At 44.3% G+C, this 21,541-nt stretch overlaps 1 protein-coding gene across 5 annotated transcripts in view; it reads right to left on the reverse strand.

Moving 5' to 3' along the window:
• The window catches only part of MFSD12 (major facilitator superfamily domain containing 12), a 231,268-nt gene that overhangs the window by 175,010 nt on the left and 34,717 nt on the right, over window positions 1-21,541 (reverse strand). For all 5 annotated transcript variants that reach the window (XR_014472966.1, XM_083179274.1, XM_083179273.1 and 2 more), the window contains exon 2: window positions 804-1,014. Coding sequence is in view for 4 of the 5 variants with exons in the window: in XM_083179274.1 (XP_083035400.1) it covers window positions 804-1,014 (211 nt within the window). In the remaining variant the exon portion in view is untranslated. The remainder of the gene's footprint in view (window positions 1-803; window positions 1,015-21,541) is intronic.

Consider the following 21,541-nt stretch of genomic DNA (forward strand, 5'->3'; position numbering starts at 1 on the left):
CATGGCAGCTGTCCTTTCCAGTGGATAGAAACGGCTGCTACCTGGCAGCCGGGCCATGACAGGACTGTGTGAAAGGACACATAAGCGGTCCACGATGATTTACATGTCCGGCATGGATTTTGCCTGTCCGGTGTTTTGCCAGCCGGTCAAAACCGGTCTGTGTGAAATGGCCCTAGAGCTTCATTTGTAACAAACTAGGAGGTAACTAGAGGTTGGAGGCCACTGGCAAGCTACCAAGGTGGGCTTCCTATTTTATATGTGCAGCTGTGTAGGTACCAAGGGAGCAAGACAGGGAACTGGGGTACAAACATGCCAGCAGGCAGCAACATGGGTAATTGCAGAGTCACCAACCTCACTCCCATAGTAAAGTAGAAAATAGTGTGAGGTCAAGGGAGCCCAACAGGAAGCAGCATTAACTTGGTCTTAGAAGCCTATGAACCAGGAGTCAGGAAAACCAAGCCACACCTTCGGGCCTATCCAGATACCATACCTTGCTGGGCCCACTTCACCTTGTGTAACCTGCCAGTCTAGCCACTCTGAAGTTACAACAATGACCACAAGTCTTTGGAAAGTTGGGGCCATGTTTTTTTTTTTTTAATTATTGATGAGTGAAAAAAATTAGCTTTCAGACATTAAAAAATATGCTATTTCCCAAGCACTCTAAAAGTAAAAAAGTTTCTCATTCTAGTGACTATTGAGAAAGTCCCAAGCATAAGGCTCATATAACAAACACATTGCTACTAAAGATCAGACTAGATCTATCCTTAATTAAAATGATTAGATCTGCGCTAAGTCCAACATACCGGAATGCTGTGAGCTCCACTTTATCATGTTCGTTCTTCGCCAGATCTGGGATGAGAGCAAGATGAGAGATTTGTGTAGCTGCCCAACCAAACTGGAAAACGATGATGAAAGGGATAAAGTATATCAAGCCCACCCATTGGGGGGTGTTTTCTGTGCAGCCCAAGCATGGGTTGAAGATAAAAGGGAATGAGATAATGACACTCAGTGTTCCTGCAACAAGAAAAAAAAAAAGCCTTTAGGTTGATGGTAAAAATCTAATTTTTAGTCTAATTAATGCCCAGAGAATCCTAAAAAGGACTACAGTCTGCCCTATTTTCAAGAAACCTCACATTTAATAACGGTCACAGATGTATTTTAAACTCCAGATTAAGGAAACAGCTTTAAACACTCCTGAAGGCAAAATAGGTCAGTGTGTATGGTGTCGCTCCAAGGAGACAGTTCGCTGATCGACAGCACATACCAGGCTTTACTTTCTAATATCAGCACTGTTGCTGTGGCAACCAACATGTAAATCTGGAGTTCCAGACAGCTGACAGACAAAGGTCTAGTCAGACAGTCAATAGGTCGGCACCAAAAGTTAGACATGCCAACGCACTCAATATTGCGTTAACAAATTTTTTTTTAAACCAACCTTTTCATACTTTACCATCCCAGTGGGCATAGAGTGAGAATAGAATAATGTGCTGAGAGCAGCAAGGCACCATGCCCGATGTATGGCAAACTGAGGGGAAGATGTATGAAGCAATGATTAGGGAGAAGTGATAAACTGCTTGGTACTTTATCGCCAGCCAGGAGCTGATTGGCCGGTGATAAAGCACTAGGCCCTTTATCATTGCTTCATACATCTACCCCTGAGTGAGCCCTGCAACACCCACAATATGGGAAGGCCCTAAAGTGAAAACCTTCCTTATTTGTTAATTGAAGACAATCAACTGATCCATAATAAATAAATATATATATATATATATATATATATATATATATATATATATATATATATATATATACATACATATACATACACATACTAGGTGATTCATCGCGCCCTACGGGCGTTCTTCACACCGGCGTAAGGGGCTACGCCCCTTTATTTGTGAACATTTGTATTGTGAGAAATATGGTTAGAATTGTATGAAAGATGCCCTGTATTGCAGCTTCTGGCAGTGGGTGAGGGTCCAGCGTGGCAGCACAGGAGTACCGGATAGTGGCCCTGAGTCAGTGTCTCCTCCTACTGGGTGGGAGTTAGGGTGCATGAGAGCAGGAGGCTGGGATATGAGGCATAATAGGGGTATGTGGGCAACACAGCGTCAGCGATTACCCAGTGGTGGAAGTTACGGTTCAGGAGAGCAGGAAGCTGGGTAGTGATAGGGGTGTGTGGGCATACGGGGGACTAAAGAGGGTGGTGGACACTGTGCAGCTTCTGCCAGTGGGTGAGGGTCCAGCGTGGCAGCACAGAAATACAGGAGTCAGTGTCTCCTCCGACTGGGTGGGAGTTAGGGTGCATGAGAGCAGGAGGCTGGGCAGTAAAGCATGATAGGGGAATGTGGGCAACACAGGGTGAGCGGGTCTCCACTGGCGGAAGTTACGGGGCAGGAGAACAGGAGGCAGGGCAGTGTCCTCCCACATTGATGGCAAAAGTATTCAACATCGGCCATAAACCATCGATTATTTGAAAATCATTGATGGTCGATGGGCATCCCTAGAACTGGAGGAGGGTGGGGGACAGTATGCAGCTCCCGGCAGTGGGTGAGCGTCTCCTCCCACTGGGAGGGAGTGAGCGTGCATGAGAGCAGGAGGCTGTATAATAGTGGTATGTGGGCAAGACATTGATAAAAGTTGTGGCGCTGGTGCAGAGGGCAGTGGGGAAACCTGCAGTGCGGCAGCCAGGGCCGGATTTCCCACCTAGGGGCGGTACCTGCTTGTGGTGGTACAGGATCCCCCATTGTCACGGGGGTACGTGAAATGCGGGAGCAGGGGCCGCGGTGGTCCGCTGGTAGGTGAAATTGCCGGAAGGGGGTCAGGGGGATCTGCAAATTGCGGGATGGGGGGTGGTGTGTGGGGATCCGCGGTTAGCGGGAGGGGGCGGGGGTCCGCAAATCGTGGGCGGGGGCGCGGGGGGGCTTGAATCGTGGGAAGGGGGGTCCGCAAATTGCGGGAGGGGGGTTGTCGGGGTTAGTGAATTGCGGGAGGGGGAGTTGCGGAGGTCCGTGAATTGCGGGAGGGGCACGTGGGGTGCCGTGAGTCAAGGGGGGGTGGTGAGGGGGTCCGTGAATCACGGGAGGGGTCATGAATCGCAGGAGGCGGGGGTCGTGGGGGGGCTGCGAATCGCAGGAGGGGGGGTGTGGGGGGTGCCGTGAATTGCGTGAGGGGGGCATGAATCGCGGGAGGGGGGGTCCCCGAATGTGTGAATTACGGTGCGGTCGCAAATCGTGAGAGGTGCCGAGGGGGCCCGCAAATCGCGGGAGGGGGGCGCTACGGGGGGTTTCGTGAATCGCGGGAGGGGGGGTCGTGGGGGGTTGCGAATCGCAGGAAGGGGGTTGTGAGGGGTGCCGTGAATTGCGTGAGGGGGGCATGAATCACGGGAGGTGGGGTCCCCGAATGTGTGAATTAGGGGGCGGTCGCAAATCGTGAGAAGTGCGGAGGGGGCCCGCAAATCGCGGGAGGGGGGCGCTACGGGGGGTTCAGTGAATCGCGGGAGGGGGCGGGGTGAATTGCGGGAGGGGGGGTCGCAAATCACAGTGGGGGGGGTGCCTTGAATCGCGGGAGGGGGGGTCGCGGGGGGCCCTTTTAATGCCGGGAGGGGGGGTCGCAGGGGTCCCGCGAATCGCGGGAGGGGAGGATGCAGGGGTCCTGCGAATCGCGGGAGGGGGCTCGCAGGAGGGAGGGGCGCTGGGGTCCCGCGTTTTGCGGGAGGGGGTGGTCGCGGAGGTCCCGCGAATCGCGGGAGGGGGGTCGCGGGGGTCCCGCGAATCGCGGGAGGGGGGTCACGGGGGTCCCGCGAATCGCGGGAGGGGGGGTTGCGGGGGTCCCGCGAATCGCGGCAGGGGGGGGTCGCGGGACTCGCGTGAGGGGGAAGCGGGGGTCCCGCGAATCGCGGGAGGGGGGTGCGGGGTTCCGCAAATCGCGGGAGGGGGGGGTCGCGCGAATCGCGGGAGGGGGGGGGAGTCGCGGGGGTCCCGCGATTCGCGGGAGGGGGGGGTCGCGGGGGTCCTGGCAGAGGGTAGGGATGTGCAGGAGTAATGGTGGATGGTGGGCGTGTACTGTAGCCCTGGCTGGGCGGGGAGAGGTGATGTCAAGGGGTGGAACGTTAGACACATGAAACTGTTCTACACAGGAACGTTCTCCACAGGGGTTGAGTGACAGATCTGGCTAAATATATATATATTTTTTTTTTTTTTTGGGCCCACAGCCTCTCAGATTAGTAGTATGCCTCTAAAAAGACTTTCATTGACTATAAGAGTACATGAACTAACTGAACATAATGTTAAGCCCCGTACACACTGGGCAACTTTCTTGTTAAAGCCGCTCAGTTTTCTCAGTGTGTACAGGGCAGCGATGAGCTCTGCTGCGCCCTCCCACATCATCGTTGCCGGCAGCCGCACATCTGCCGCTCAGTAGATGAGCAGCTTTGTGGATGGCTCTCCATAGTGCTGTGCGCTGTGAGGGAAGGCCGCTCAGTATGTATGCCGTTCATTGGTTTGCTAATGGACAAAACCACATGCAGAGAGAGTTAGATTTGTGTTGGGTGTGTTACTTCAAAGGGATATCTATATTGCAGTGTAAAAATAAAGCAGTCAGTATTTACCCTGCACAGAAACAAAATAACGCACCCAAATCTAACTAACTATCTGCACACAGGTTACATCTGCCCCACATGCAGTGCACATGGTTTTGTAAATTAGCAAACCAAACGTACTTTGCAAGTGAACCTGAATCAAGTCCCAAGTCCCATGTGAAGCTGAAATTTTATGTACCACTGGAAAAACATAGATAGGGGGGTATTCAATGACATCAGGATATACATACCTATTCAATATTGCCGTTTTCGTACAGTTTTTCCACCAATGCAGGTTTGACTTAAAAAGTTGAATCTACATCGCTGGAAAATAGTCAAAAAAACTGATGCATTCTTTACAAAAACATGTGTATCAGTGAGTAGTTAGCAGATCCACGTATTTTCCAACCGGTTTCCAACAATCAAAAAATCAGCACCTGAATTGAATAGGTTGAATGTAAATCGGACCAAAAACAGTTGAAAAGTGATTGGATGATATCTGAAGCTTTCTGCATCTTTTATATGATTGTATTTTGGTACAGTAAAACATCTTTTTGTACCTCGAAAAGTTATCTGCTGTTTCAGCATCACTTGATTTTTATCCTAATTTAGAATCCAACCCACAGAATCGCTCCGATGTGGTCAACAAACTGGTACAGTATGTGAAAATAACTATTCATGAGATCTATGGAGGCTCAAAAATCTAATTTTCTTATGCTCATTAGAAAGGTTTTTACAGTTCCATGCATAGGTTTGATTTGGTATTCAATTTACAGAAAATTTCTATGGTAATCAGTCACACACACACACACACACACACACACACATCCAGAGCAGGACTGATTTATTTTATTTTTTTAAATAAAACATTATAAAAGGTTGTTATGTATTGTGATTTTGAGTCTATACTCTGTGGCGCTGAACACTGAATGTCTGCAGCACTAGTCACTAAAAGTTACTTCCCTAGTAACTGAACAATGCAATATAGAGGAATGATAAGTGACACTGTGCGCTGACACCTTCCAGATAAATGAGTGACCGTTTAAAACAAGTGCAAAGAAGAATTATATATATGTGGGTGAGAGGTAGATAAATGTTACTTCCCGTATTTTATATATCTTCACCTCTCAAATGAGGCTCAGCAATATAAGGGATATATATATGGGGAAGACAGAAACACAAATAGTGTAATATTGCCAGGGATAACAATTTATTACAAAAAAGATACACTCCAATAAACACAGTAAAATTGTTTGTATACACAGTATAAAACCACTTTTTATGGTATCCTTAAAAATATGGTTGGAGGTTTACCAGATTCTGGCGGTTTTGGAAGCCTATAGGATAGTTCTTTAAATCCTTAGAGGGCCCCTCCTTCAGTTCATATCAGAATCCAGAAACCCCAACTTGTTTATTAAACTTCTATCATTAGGAAGCACATGCAGACGCCCTGAATGTAGCAACTAAAATAAAGTACAAGCTCACCGGTTGCGATGACCACACTCGTTATGGACTGGATTGCATCGCAACGCATGTGTTCTGCGTGCCATGTGAGGGCAGTACAAAAAGTATGTGCAGCACATTGTGTACTTGGAGCAGTTCATAAATATACAGATGTAGCCGTGCTCACCTTTGCTGTGACATGACTGCATGTGCTTGTTTGGTGCCATCTTCACTCAATATGCTTCTATGAGCCACAAGAGCAAAACAGATGCAAAAATGTGGAGATTGATCACACCAATCACCATGTATGTCACATGTGGGGATTGGTGCAGCAACAATGATCGAGGCAACATCTGTACAAATTCATTAAAAAAAAATACAGTGTCATGATTCAAAGTAAAAGCTTTATCACATGCTGCACAAGCTTTTGTAACTTTCTTCTTTGATGGCTCTTAATTCCCATAACTTCATACACACTGTACATGAAAGCATTGCCTCTAATATCGTCTGAAACTTTGGCCGATATCCTATAACTCGCGAATGCTGATCACGGATATAACGCTTGCCAGCTATCTAAGCATAGTTGCCTACCCTCCTGCATTCTGCAGGAGACTCCCTGAAATAGCAGCAATCTCACTCTCTCCCTCATTAGTCTAGCAATCTCCCTCATTTCACCTGACACACATTACACTGTTAAATTTTGGGGGAAAAAAGGGATGAGAGATAAATACATTTACATAGAATCATCAGCACCATTTCCCAGCACTTTACCAAGTATAGCATCTCTTACTTACTGCTTTGGGATTCATCTACATTTGGATACAAGTCATTTTAAAAGATTCCTCTCAGATGTAGCAATACACACCCACGCTTCTAGGGGCCATGTTCACCAACTCTTTGAACAATCTCTCCATATATGGAACGAGACACGCCCCTTTGGGTGGAGCATGACACACCCCTCAATGGGGCACTGTGCAAATTTCTACGGCCAACTATAATCTCCCTGAAACTATCACAGCATGAGCCACAGCTTAACAGGGATTTGTTTTGCCTGCCTCAATTAGGAAAAGTCAATTCTCAAAAGCAGCCCCATTTTCGAGAAAACTTGGCTACGGTTGGGTGAAAAAAAAAACACAGATTTCAATGAGCCAGTGTATGAATGTGTGAGAATGTCTTTTATTGGTTTATCTAATAGGACAGCCTGATAAAAGCTAATGGCAAAACATTGGTAAAAATGTTTTACTGGGGTAATGGATACTCACATTGTTGCCAAATCCCTTCGTAAAAGCTTACCTCGATTGGGCAATGACCAGCAGTTGGGAGGGGGTGGGCTCTTCCTCCCTACCGACTAAAGTATCCACTGCCTGAAACTAGAGGGCTAAAAGCAGATCCTTCTGGTGTTAACCTATATTTTTAAATGCACCAATGACCTTTGTCAATGTGGACGCATGCACAGACTGCTGCTTCTCGAAGGCCAGCTGGTCCTGGATGATTCCTAGCCTCCACTGGGGCAGATGTATTAACCAGCGTTAAGTGCAAAAATGCACTTAACGCTGGTTAACTGGGGGGGGGATTACGTCTGTCCCTAATGTATTACTAGCGCACCTAACGTGCGCTAGTGACAGCCAGCCAAGTTACGCTCGGCGGGGCTGTCCCTGCAATCCCCCCCAGGGATTAACGGCCGGGGCGATGTATTAACAGCCTTCAAGGCGTTAATTCGCCCCGGCCGCTTCGCCAGCTCAGGGCTAGCGTTGTCCTATCCCCCACTATGGGGACAACGCTAGCCCTGCGTCTGGCTTGGGCTGCGCTGGAGATCTCGCGGTTTTTGCGAGATCTTGCGCATGCCCAGTGCGGCCGGCCGGGGGACAGGAGATAGCGCATCAGTATTAACTGATGCGCTATCTCCAGAAAGGAACATCGCCGAAGGGGGGAGTTAACGCTCCCCCGCTTCGGCAGACAAGATGTTAATACATCTTGTCGATGTCCCTTCCTGCTTCGCCTCGCTATTGAGGCGAAGCAGGAAGTATCATAGCGGCGCGATAAGCGCTGCTATGATACATCTGCCCCACTGTCACCTAATGACATTGTGGGTATGGTCCCCAGTTTCAGATGGTGCTTAAGAATGATGCAACTCCTCAATCACATTCTGTGGGGATAGGGGGAATCAATGGGTACTATCTGTGAGGTAAACCACCATGGATTAAAGACAATAGAGGAAAGAGGAGGAGTTAACTTATATACACCAGAAAGATGGTTCGTGGGAAATACTTCTGGCCTAAGTCTCAGGGAATGGCCTATTAAACCTGTAATAATGAAACTACACGGAATCTTTATGCCAGAAAGGCACCCTGCATCTTCCAAAACATATTGAGAGAAAGGGAGGGAGGGGGGGGATTTGGGAATTTTTCTCGCACAGACTTAGAAGTCCATATTAGATATTCATCTGTTTGCCAACATATAATATAATTCAAAATGACAATAATGTCACTGTTTTTCTAGTTGGCGGCGCTCCCATGAGTCATAGTAATAGTTATATACAAAAGCAGAGAAAAAAGATGACTCTCTTTTTGGGGCACTCTTTCTATTTTATTTATAATTATGATATTTATTTTGTGAGTATTATCGCGATATCTAGGTACTATGGGGGTCAGTTATTGGGACAGACTATGCAATGGGACACTTGATCACGTCAAAAAAAGATAAAAAATGTATCAGTTTGGGATGCTTAATGTATCTCAATATTTCTGGATTATTACAATCCGTTGAGACATCAAATGCTCCCCACTGAGTTTTATATTCAAGTGAATCAATAATGTGACTCAATAATGTGAAGAGTGAAATTCAGAATACAACTAAATATATTTTTTTGGTTTTTCTTATGCAATTAAAACTATGGCAAAATATTTTACATCACTTAGTCGTGACTGGTGGGGTATTTAGCTCATCATCATATGTTAATACAGTAGTGCGAATAATTCCTAATATCCGGACTGAATTATTTTAGAGGAAAGAAGAAAGGCTCGCTGCCTGATGCCCCCAGTGGTCCTTTGACTCAGCCGTGTGACGCTTATGGACAGTGAACGGAACTGAGGGATATCCACTATGTGGGGTGAAGGCTAGGCAAGTGAAGGAAGGTATGGGGATCTGCTGTCGCTGTCAGTGTTCAGTGGCGCCCCTGTTGGTTTTGTATCTGTATGCAACTTAGCCTTAGATGATCAATCCAGCTTCCTCTCTCCGGGTATAGGGTTAGGAATCCGCCTGGCTATTTTCTCCCCATATGCAGCAAGTCACCATATGTAGCGTAGAACGCGCGTTTCGCCCTAAACGAAGGGGCTTGTTCACCCACGTAGTGTATACTTAATAATGTATACTTGAAACCCACGTTTCAAGTATACATTATGCTGCACCACCAATTAGGAAAATTGGGGAAGTGGAGGTGAAAACCAGGAGAAGTAGAAAACACGTAAAGGCCGGGCTGGCGAAAGCGGTCTTCAAGACCAACCAAGAGTTCATGTTTTCCTAACCAACTATGGATCTATAGAATTTGTCATTTTGGAATTAATGCACCAATTTAAAAGCTAATAATGACAACATTTGTATACTGGCTAGGTGGTCTGGAAAACATGAACTGTTGGTAGATCTCGAGGACTGGTTTAGCCAGCCCTGCCGAAAGGGGTACACTTTGTAGTTTAAAAATCAGAATTTTAATGTGACTTACTTTTGGTGCATGGATCAGCCCCAATTGGCACCAGTCAGGTACCTGAATACTGTCAGAATACTCTCATTAGCCTCTGCTCTTTCCCATCTCATGCAGTGCTACTCACAGCAATATATCACTTTAGGTTGACATGCATTGGGTTGACAGGGCTTAGGTCGACATGGCTAAGGTCAACACAAGCATTAGATGCAATGGCAAAGTAAACAGTCAAAAAGGTTGTCATAAGTTTCACAGGTTTCAGAGGTTTTTTTCCCTGAATGTCGACATGGACAAAGTGTGCTGCCACTCGCAATGTTTTGGACATGGTGCCTCGTTGCACCCACACACTCAGTGTTCACTGTCCATCAAACACATTGAAGCAGCAATTGCACAGCCAGTTAATAAAGACTTAATGTCTTTACATTATACTGGAGGAAGCTATTTACACTATGCCAATGCCAGTTATGATATACTGTATGCATATGAATGAAATACTGTGAGGTTGGGAGTAAGTATAACCTATTTTTTTGTGTGTGTTTCTTTTGAAGTGGAGAAGTTGTCCAGGACAAACAGTTCGCTTTGAAGAAGCAAACGATAGTAGGTCTTTTTTTTGTTGAATCCAGTAAAGATTGGTTTCACAGCTGGGTAGACTTCCCAAGAAGGGGGAATATTAACCTTTTTTTTGCAATTCAAAACAGTCTAGTTTAAATGTTCAAATTAATTGTAATTTTATTTTTAAATGCAAAAATGGTTTACATTGAATGTTGAACGATGGCAAGGTTTTATTTTAAAGTGGTTCACCATTAGATCTGCTACTAGCGCTGGGGCTACATTGGATGGAAACACTCCTAAAAGAAAGTTGTAGAATATTTCAAAACCAGCCAGTTACAGGATCCAAAACAGCATGGGTTTACTGGGGGAAGATCATGTCAAACAAATCTTATTGACTTTTTTGACTGGGTGAAAGAGTAATTTGAGCCTCAGCCGTATTCAGAAATCACAGGACCATAAAGATAGACTGACGTCAGGGAAGCTTGGAATGTTCTTTGTTTAATGTGCTCAGTATCTCATATTTATACCTTAACATACTGTTGCTCTCCTCCCACCAGGGAGGAGATATTAAAGAAAACATACATATTCATATTCAACACACCCCTAAAGTGGGGTTTCAATTAAAACTTTGGTTCAACGTGCAAGAACGTGGTATCTCTGACGATAAAATAGGAGTTTACTTCTAAGATTTTTGAGGGAGAGGGGAGGTGGAATGTATCCGCACAGGCAAGTGCTATAGCACTAGTGGACCCCAAATGAGACAATTTTGAGTATAAAGCTCGAAGGGGGTGCAGCCAAAGACAATAAAATTTGCAATGGAAAGAGGGACAGAAAAGAATGTCTTTTTTGTTGGCGCACAAAGAGGAGTTGAAAAGATTGTATAGATTTTTAAAATTTCAATGTTTTAATTCAATAGTATTTAAAATAGGTACTGTCCTATGAGTGAAATGTTCCCGGATATATAAGGACATTTTTTTATCTTTAATTTAGTTTTTAAATCTTTTTAAAATATTTATATGGTTGTCAGTGTCCTTTATGTGCTCTTTATTTGTTTCCTGTTTACAGGGGAGATTAGTTTTATTTGTCTTGCTAGAGGAGAATTATTTCATTTCATCATTTGAATACTTGTTTTCATACTTATTTTTGTATGTCTCACTCTTTTTATATACTCCCACTGTAATAAAATCGTACGTGTTATAACTGTGGTTCTACTTCCTTAGTGAGCAAGATGAGTGCTTATATGCTTCTTAGATTCTATGTCGTTTTCAATTTATCAACAGTCCCTGCGTCTTGTCGCTTATCAAGCAACCACAGGATACGTTGAGGTATTTGGTTGGTGTGACGCAATCAGTCCCGTGGATTTAAGGGATACATAGCAATTTGGCATACACACCTGTCAATTTAAAGTGACTTGAATTCAACAAGTATATAGTAATTGATTGGTTTTGCGGCTCGTCAGCCAATTCTCCGCAAGTTGGGGAGTGCACAGGGGTTTATTGCTGTGAATACAGAATGTACATTGTCTACTGTATATATGGGAGTTTTTCTAACCTTTGTAGTCCCTTCCCCATAGACCTATGGATTTTATCAAAACTTCTCTCATTAAATGGGATTGCATGTTTTTCTCTTTTATCTATATTCATTGGAATGTGGCCATCTCCTACATCCCACAGCTGGACACGGATAAGATTTTTAAGCCAGTAATATATAGATTGCTGGCACATGCCAGCAATCTATAGATAACTGGTACCACTGGGCACTAATTATATATTATACATACCAGTAATATATACATTGCTGGCATTTATTATACATGTATACATAACAGTAATATATACATTGCTGGCACATGCCAGCAATGTATATATTACTGGCACCACTGGCCACCAATGTATAATTTTCATGTATACATTGCCAGCGCAGGCTAACAATATATACACATTACCCCAAGCAATTAACATGTAGGTAAGCGGCACTAAAGTGGCATAATATGTAATAGCCATTACGGTGTGTGATAATGGGCATCATGGTGTATTGCATAATATTTAATGGGCATCAGCGTGTGCCATTATGTGTAATGGGCATAATTGTATGTGACGTAGTGTGCATCACGGTGTATAGCATGTATTATGGCCATCGCAGTGTGTGGAATACATGTAATAGGCATTACAATGTGTGGCATAAATGTGCAAGTGGCATTACGGTGCGCAAAATAAAGAATAGATTTTTTAGCAAAGATTAAAAAAAACATTATAATGCCGATCAAGAGGCGGGCCACTGTAAGAGAATCTCTCAAAACAAAGGTGGTAACCCATATTTTATTATGGCAATAGAGTATACATTGTTGGCGCAGGTGAATGGATTTCCCTGGGTGGGGCAGCGTGTACCTGATCTCTGGGCTCTTAATATATGCAGCCCAGCGATCAGTTTTCAATTAGGCACCAAGAACAGAAATGCACTGAAATAAAAGGGCCGCTGCTCCCACCCTTGGAATTCAAACCCTGCCCATTTTGTAAATAGCCTTTTATATGAAAGATTTTCAGCAATGTCTTTCACCTCGTGAAAATCTCTTGCTTTTGGGAAAATGGCTCAGTGTGTACACACTACTTTGGGGAAAGATATATCTATCAAAGATTTTGGCAAAGTCTTTTGAAATGAAAATCTTTAAGTGTGTATGGGCCTTAAGTATGAAAAAGTACAAACATATTGAATATTAATTGTAAAAAAACTCAAACATTTGACCATATTAACCTAGGCATTGTAGACCTTTGAACCACTTTCCAAAAAGCACATTCACTGCTTATTCATGTGGGACAAATATATTGAATACCTCACAGCTCAGGTCTATAAACAGTGCTTCACATTATACCACAACTATAGAAAGACAGAAACATAGAAACAGAATTTGATGGCAGATAAGAACTTGGCCCAGGGCCAGTGCTAGGGTGTTCAACGCCCTCCTGCAAACTATAAATTTGCGCCCTCCGATACTTTACAAAAAGACAGCAAGTATCGAATGCAGACCCTGAAAAAAATGTCTGTATTGGTAGTGCCACACCATGTGCCCAGTAGGGGATGCGGTTAATTTCCCGGCGGTCAAAATCCTGATGCTGGAATCCCGAAACTTTCTCCCTCCGTGGGTGTCCATGACACCAATAGAGGGAGTATAAATTAGCGTGCCAAGCATAGTGAGGCACCGGGCCCACTGCGTGGCGAGCACAGTGAGCCCGCAAGGGGGGGGGGGGCGATCCACGTCCCCCCCTTGTCGGGATTTCGGCGGTCGGGAGTCCAGCGTCGGGATTTTGACCACCGGGATTCCATACCGAATCCCCCAGTAGAAGCAGTGCAGTAATTATACATTTTGGTGCCCTGTGCAAGAAAAAGAATTGGGTCCCCCCACACAATAACACACACACACAACAAAGACAGGGACAGTGCATACTGGAGGCTTTGTGGGGAAGGAGCGTGGCCACATAATAGTACCAATTCACCTTACACAATATAGCAATGTGTCTTTTATTCACATTACACCACACATTACTGCTATATATGCAAATTGTGCCAGCTAGAGCTCCTTATGCACAATGTGTTAGGTAGAGCCTTTTAGACACTGTGCCAGGTATAGCCCCTTAAACACTCTGCACCAGGTAGAACCTCAACACAGCACCAGGATTAAGCACACCGTAATGCCCATTACACATAATGTCGCACACCGTAATGTCCATAACACATTATGTTGCACTCTGCAATGCCTTTAACTTATAATGCCGTACACCGTAATGCTTATTACATATTATACCACACAACATAATGCCCATTACACATTCTGCCACACACCGTAATACCTATTAGGCATTATACCACACACTGTAATGCCATTACATATTATACCCCACACCATAAAGCCCATTACACATCATGCAACACACCGAAAAGCCTATTACATATTATGCTACATAAGTTCTGCTTACCTACACGCTCGTTGCCAGGGGTTTCTTGCTCAATGCAAGGGATTACTTGCTCCTTGCCAGGGGTTACATGCTCCTTTCCAGGGGCTTCACAACCATGGGGGGGGGGGGGGAATTACATGTTCATTGCCATGGTGGTTTACATGCTTGTTGCCACAGGGGATTACATGCTCGTTGCCAGGGGGAGTTGCATTGCCTGGGGATGCAGGCGCACAGCACGTCAGCACTTTCGGGTAATGCCAGGCATCCTGACCGAGGTGCAGGACGCCCTCAAGTGTCTCTCTCCTTTATGGTGGCAGGCATTTTTTGAGGGGCTCAGGGTCTCTTCTGTCTGTACGTGGATAAAGACTCTTGAGCCCCTGATGTGATACTTCCCTCCCCCACCTGTTTATCTCATAAAAAAAAAATATATATATATATATATATATCTCCACAATATGCCGGCACTCTCCAAATAAACCAAACGTAAGGTGCCTTCCTGGTAACTGCATACACCAATTCCAGGGGGTGGGAGGCACTCAAATAAGACACTCAGCCAATAGGTAAAATGATGCTGTGTATTGCGCACCAAGCACTTTCGGGAGTCACCCCGTCCGCAGGGCACAGATCACACAAGAGATTAATTTATATTAATATTAGTGTAGGTGGAAAGGGTGGTGATGCCCGCCCGAAATAGAGGGTCCTCCAACTGGAGGTGTAGAGCACTCTCCAAGACAACGTCACTTCAGTGTGGGGTTGTCCAATAAATAAAATTCATCCAATGTGCAAAAGAGTTTAATAATCCATAATCAGATATCCAAACATGCCCCAACGTTTCGGTCCAGAGGACCTTTGTCAAGGAGCCTACAACAATAATAGAATAAATATACATGACATTTTGGATGCATCAATATATACAAAACATTATGCATCAATGTTAGGCAAAAGAGACTTACTTTTTGTCTGGTACCAGTCTCTTTTGCCTAACATACCTTCTCACACTAGGCTGATATGTATTACACTAATGACAGGTACTGATTAGTGATTGGCCATGGTATATATGACCCCCTCTGCAGTATCAGTGTATGCTTGGCGTGCTCTGCTGACACACTGAAACCTGCTGGCTTGTCTTGAAACGTCGACACGGATTATTATGACGCCCTGTGATTAAAAAAAGCATTTTTACCTGCAAATGGTGGTGAGTGCCCTTTCTGGTTACACTGGAACTGTTGATATATATATATATATATACAGTATATATATTCACAGTGTAACCGCACTCCAAGCCAGCTCTTGTTAACAGGGGTGCTCCTTATAGCAGCAGCGTGTGCTCCCTCAATATAACATATGACGGGCCCCTCAGGGTCCAATCAGGGCACTCACCAAATGATTCGTGAAAAATAGTAATTTAATACATCACCAAATCAAGTATTGGACCGCAGTCCTAGTCGACGTTTCGGCCGTGACCCGGCCTTTGTCAAGACAACGGCAGTGCAGAGTAACAGCGAGACAAGGAAGCAACCAGACCAGCCCTACGCGTCACCTTAAGTAGCAGTGTAGATCTAAAATGTAACACAGGTGTGCAGGTACTCCCCTCCATAGCGTGCATCGTTAGCGTGTGTTGCTAGGACACTTCCGTGTCAGAGCGCCGGATCCAATATGTCCGTGCGTTTCAAAGACCGGATGTGACGCGCAAATGCGTTCCACATACCGGAAGTCCATCACTAACTCACGCTCCAGGTCAGGTTGTATACACGTTCCTATAGCAACAGAATCGGGGCCTTATTACCACATTGCACTTTAACCCACTTTAAACTGCCTCATAGCGCTAACTACATATGCATCTAGCACTCTGACTGTGGTAATAAGGCCCCGATTCTGTTGCTATAGGAACGTGTATACAACACGACCTGGAGCGTGAGTTAGTGATGGACTTCCGGTATGTGGAACGCATTTGCGCGTCACATCCGGTCTTTGAAACGCACGGACATATTGGATCCGGCGCTCTGACACGGAAGTGTCCTAGCAACACACGCTAACGATGCACGCTATGGAGGTGAGTACCTGCACACCTGTGTTACATTTTAGATCTACATTGCTACTTAAGGGGACGCGTAGGGCTGGTCTGGTTGCTTCCTTGTCTCGCTGTTACTCTGCACTGCTGTTGTCTTGACAAAGGCCGGGTCACGGCTGAAACGTCGACTAGGACTGCGGTCCAATACTTGATTTGGTGATGTATTAAATTACTATTTTTCACGAATCATTTGGTGAGTGCCCTGATTGGACCCTGAGGGGCCCGTCATATGTTATATTGAGGGAGCACACGCTGCTGCTATAAGGAGCACCCCTGTTAACAAGAGCTGGCTTGGAGTGCGGTTACACTGTGATTATACTTAGGAATTGGAGTCAAGTCTAATCCCATTTACCCTGCACCCGCAACTATTGGATGGACATATGTTTACTAAGTGACTGGCTATACTTAGAGTATGAAACTGATGAGGAATCAAGCCCTATATGTTGGTGACTGCACTATTTGTGTAGATTTTTTCTTTTTTGGTGCACTATATGTATTTTTGTCTTTTTTGGTTCAATGATTATACCATTTTATATCCTTGATGTTCCTGGCCAGATGTTCTAATTCTCTTATTTGAATTAAATAGGAGTATTGATAATATTACCATTATTGTGAGTAAGCATGTCACAAGCATGCATGTTTCTGGATGATGATTTGTTAGCAGCGGCCCATAGTAATTTCATCTCACTGACAGATGATGATGCCGAGAAAATTTATTTCGATCAGGTTGAATTCTCTGCATTACCAGCAGAGACCTCTGGTGACTTATACTTCAAGTTATTGAAATTGAGAAAAAGGGAGACAGATCTATTGCTACACGGCCAATTCTTGAGTGAATATCATAGGTCAAAGAAAATCCCACGTGGTTTTAGAATTGCCAATATACCCACGTTAGGGAGAAACAATCCGTCCTTCTGTTCACGTTGGTGCGGAGTGTTAAATAAGTGCTCTGCTGACCTAATACTACTAGTCATTGAAGAGGTCGGCAGCGAACTTGGTAAGGTACGCACTGATATTGACACTTTTAAAACCACGTACTTAAAGAAATTGGTTGCTGATAAAAGTGAACCTTGGCTTGATAAAATCAAAAGTCAAGTTGAAACATACCAACAGGAACTAATACAATTTAAAAGGAAAAAACTTGAAACGGTTAACACTGATTATAAGCTACATACTGTCTACAGGTGGTTGGTGGGTGACAACACTAACCAACGAGGTAGGAGACCGACACGACCCCGTAGACAACGTGGTAACTTCCGTGATATAACCTCTGCGGGACCAACATCATCTGACAGTGATTATACCGATACCAGTGACCAACCTAGTAACTCCCAGGCACCTTTTTTAGGGGTACACCCTCCAAGGGGGGTAAAAGGCGCAAAAGGCTCCACCAAAGGAGAGGGGGGTGGAAAGCAAATAGGACGACGATCGAGGACGTAGAGACCGTATTCAATCTATCCTCTCATACCCTAACTGAAGCAGAACGATCTATACTTACCCTCGGCCTGTCTTATATACCCACGTCTAGACACGACCCCTTTGACTGGGAGATAGATCATTATAAATTTGGCCGAAAACTCCGGCTTAAAGACCATTTTGGTGATACCAAAACATTAGTGGATAAGGGACATATGAGAAGTCTCAAAAGTAGTAAATTTGATCCAGCTCCCACTAATCAGAGTATAAATACATTTCTCAGAATGGTCAAACATGATAAATCCAAATCTGCCACAAACCGTCCGAGATATCAAAACCTGACACATACTCAGCGACAGGCACTATTAGGTTTGAAAAACAATGATAATATAGTGATACGCCCCGCCGACAAGGGCGGGACGGTTGTAGTGCAAGACTGGACGGAGTATGATGCAGAGATTCGCAATCAATTGAATGATACCAAGGTGTATAAAGTCCTAGACCAAAACCCGACTGTTGTGATTAAGAAAGAAATTGATATGGCTATTGACCTAGGCCTTAAGGCGGGTTGGATTGATGCCAAATTGGTAGATTGTTTAGTGGTTGAACATCCAATCATGCCCATCATGTACACTCTGCCTAAGGTCCACAAGCGGCTGGACAATCCCCCTGGCCGTCCCATAATATCAGCCAGGGGGTCATTGTTACAGCCATTGGCAGTATACGTGGACCATCTATTACAGCCAATAGTTAAGTCAACATTGAGCTACATCAGGGATACAGCCGACTTTATCTCCAGAATCAAAGATCTGGTATTACCGGACACAGAAGTATGGTTGGTGTCCCTTGATGTACAATCTCTATATACGGTAATACCGCATATGGAGGGTATCCAGGCGGTTAAGGACCACCTTATCTCATGGGGTCACAATAGCCCGCCGGTTGAATTTGTGATCACATTGATTGAATTGGTACTAAAGAGAAATCATTTCATGTATGGAAATAACTATTACATGCAAGTAAACGGGACCGCTATGGGCTCAAACGTAGCGTCCGCATATGCGAATCTGTACATGGCATCATACGAATCCAAGTATATCACTACTAAATATGCCACACAGCTTTTGTGTTATGTTAGATTCATCGACAATGTTTTTATTGTCTGGTCGGGAACACAGGATGCTCTTTTAGAGATGATTAATGGACTGAATATGGAACCAGAACCAATACGATTTACCCATATCATGGATCAGCAAAGGGTGACCTTCCTTGATGTCTGTGTACTCAGAGAGGGGAACAAACTTGGATACACATTATTCCGTAAAACAACTGACCGTAATACGTTACTACAAGCTGGCAGCCAACATCCGACTCATCTCAAAGAAAATTTACCTATCTCTCAATTTTTGAGAGTTTTGAGAATAAATTCAAATCAAGCAACAGCAGAAATGCAGCTATCTGAGATGAGCGACAGATTCCGTGCGAGAGGCTATTCAGATGAAGTCATCTCAAGATGTCTGAGGAAGGCGAGATCCAAACACCATGAGCCACCTAAAGGCGATCCTAGAAAGTCTGAAAAACCTAGGATGGTACATGTAGGGACATTTGATCATCTATCCAATGTGACCCAAACCCTGCACAAAAAAATACTGGCCCATTATTGGTAGCGACAGTACATCACAGCTATCAAAATTCTCCGCACCGATGAATGCATACCGCCGTTGCCCCAACTTTCGCCAGCTGCTGATGAGACCAACATTACAACCGTCTGTGAAGGGCAGCCAATGGTTAAGATCTAACAAGACGGGTTGCTATAAATGCCCGAAAGGATGCACGACGTGCAATTCCATGATGATTGGAGATTCAATTGCACATCCGCACAATGGACAACGGATTCAGATCCGCCACAGACTAACGTGTACAAGTGCGTTTGTAATTTATGTCTTAATCTGTCCCTGTGGGAAATACTATGTTGGTCTTACATCAAGACCATTTCGGGAACGAATGGCGAACCACAGGACGGATATTAGACAAGCCATCACATCGGGAGTAACGGATAAACCGGTTGCCCGACATTGTATCCAAGCTGGACACCAAATTGCATCAATAAGAAGTATACTGGTGGATCATATAGTGAAACCCATACGTGGAGGTGACCGTGTCTTGGCCCTAAAGAGATGTGAAGCAAGATGGATTTACAAACTAGATACGATTGCACCACGTGGACTTAATGAGAATAATCCACTCTCATGTTTCTTGTAATACCCATCATCCTCTGCTGGTCTAGGATTAATGGTTCTCGTAGGTTCCGGTCCTACATCTCTTGCTCATGATAAATTGTATATAATGCTTAATAATATCTAGATTGATTTTTGTTAGTGTATATATGTATTATATGTATCGTATATGGTATGGTCTATTTTGTCTTGTCTTGGTATGTATTTAGGTGCTGTAACGCTGTTACAGTAACCTGGACACTTATGTCATTATGGTTATTTTTGCTATTTTTTGTTCACCAACCCAGCCTGCGTTCCCTTGGGTAGCGAACATGATCCCTAACAATTGGATATATTAGACCTATGTCCGCTCTATATAGTTTACAAACTATATGCACATTGCACTTTAACCCACTTTAAACTGCCTCATAGCGCTAACTACATATGCATCTAGCACTCTGACAGTGGTAATAAGGCCCCGATTCTGTTGCTATAGGAACGTCGACTAGGACTGCGGTCCAATACTTGATTTGGTGATGTATTAAATTACTATTTTTCACGAATCATTTGGTGAGTGCCCTGATTGGACCCTGAGGGGCACGTCATATATATATATATATATATATATATATATATATATATATATGTGTATGTATGTATGTATGTATGTATGTATGTATGTATGTATGTATGTATGTATGTATGTATGTATGTATGTATATATATACACACACACACACACACACACATATACATACATATATATATATATACACATACATACATACACACACACACACACACACACACACACACACACACACACACACGTAGGCATGTGACCCGGCACTGCGTTACTGTGAAGTACTTGGTCTGGTGCCCTCACTTCCAAACGTGGAGGAAATACAGCAGCAATGTGCGGCACTCTCGACTCTTTGTCCCAAATGAAGATGGTCGACACAAGAATAGTTTCAACGTTTCATTTCTCTTTATGGAAATCTCGTCAGGATAATACAAACAATCAAATTATTACCTTATATACCCCCATACACCAATCCCAAATGTGCAGCTCACTCATTGTTCCCGCGTCTCTGACATAGACCGGTGACGTCATCAGGTGCGTCCAAGGCGCTATCTAGCAGCGTCATGTACGTTGCCTTGGCAACCCCACAACGCTATACCAGCATTAACACCGGAGCTTAACCCTGTAGTCATCCCGTCATCGGCATGTAGGCACGGGAATTTGGAGTAAATAAACAATACGTGAACAAAATATATACAGCATATCAATACAGTAAATACCGGAATCCACAGTAGCAACAATTTGTATCAGAACTAAAAACCTATAGCGCTAATACTTACAAACACATTAGACACAAATAAACAAATAAAATTAAGGACATTCGGCTATAAATACGAGCTACATATAAACTGACTCAAATGTTTTTGGGCAGATTGCAAGAAACGGATTTTTGTAAGAACTTACCGTTCGAATCCCTTTCTCTGATATAGTCCTGGTGACACAGCTCAACATTGGGATGTAGGAGGGTCCGTAGGAGCCAGGCACCTATCCTAAAGATTTTGGAGGGTAGGCTCCTCCCTTCTGCATCCCAGACT

The sequence above is a fragment of the Crinia signifera genome, chromosome 1, assembly GCF_055691185.1.
Source record: "Crinia signifera chromosome 1, ASM5569118v1, whole genome shotgun sequence".
Classification (NCBI taxonomy): domain Eukaryota; kingdom Metazoa; phylum Chordata; class Amphibia; order Anura; family Myobatrachidae; genus Crinia; species Crinia signifera.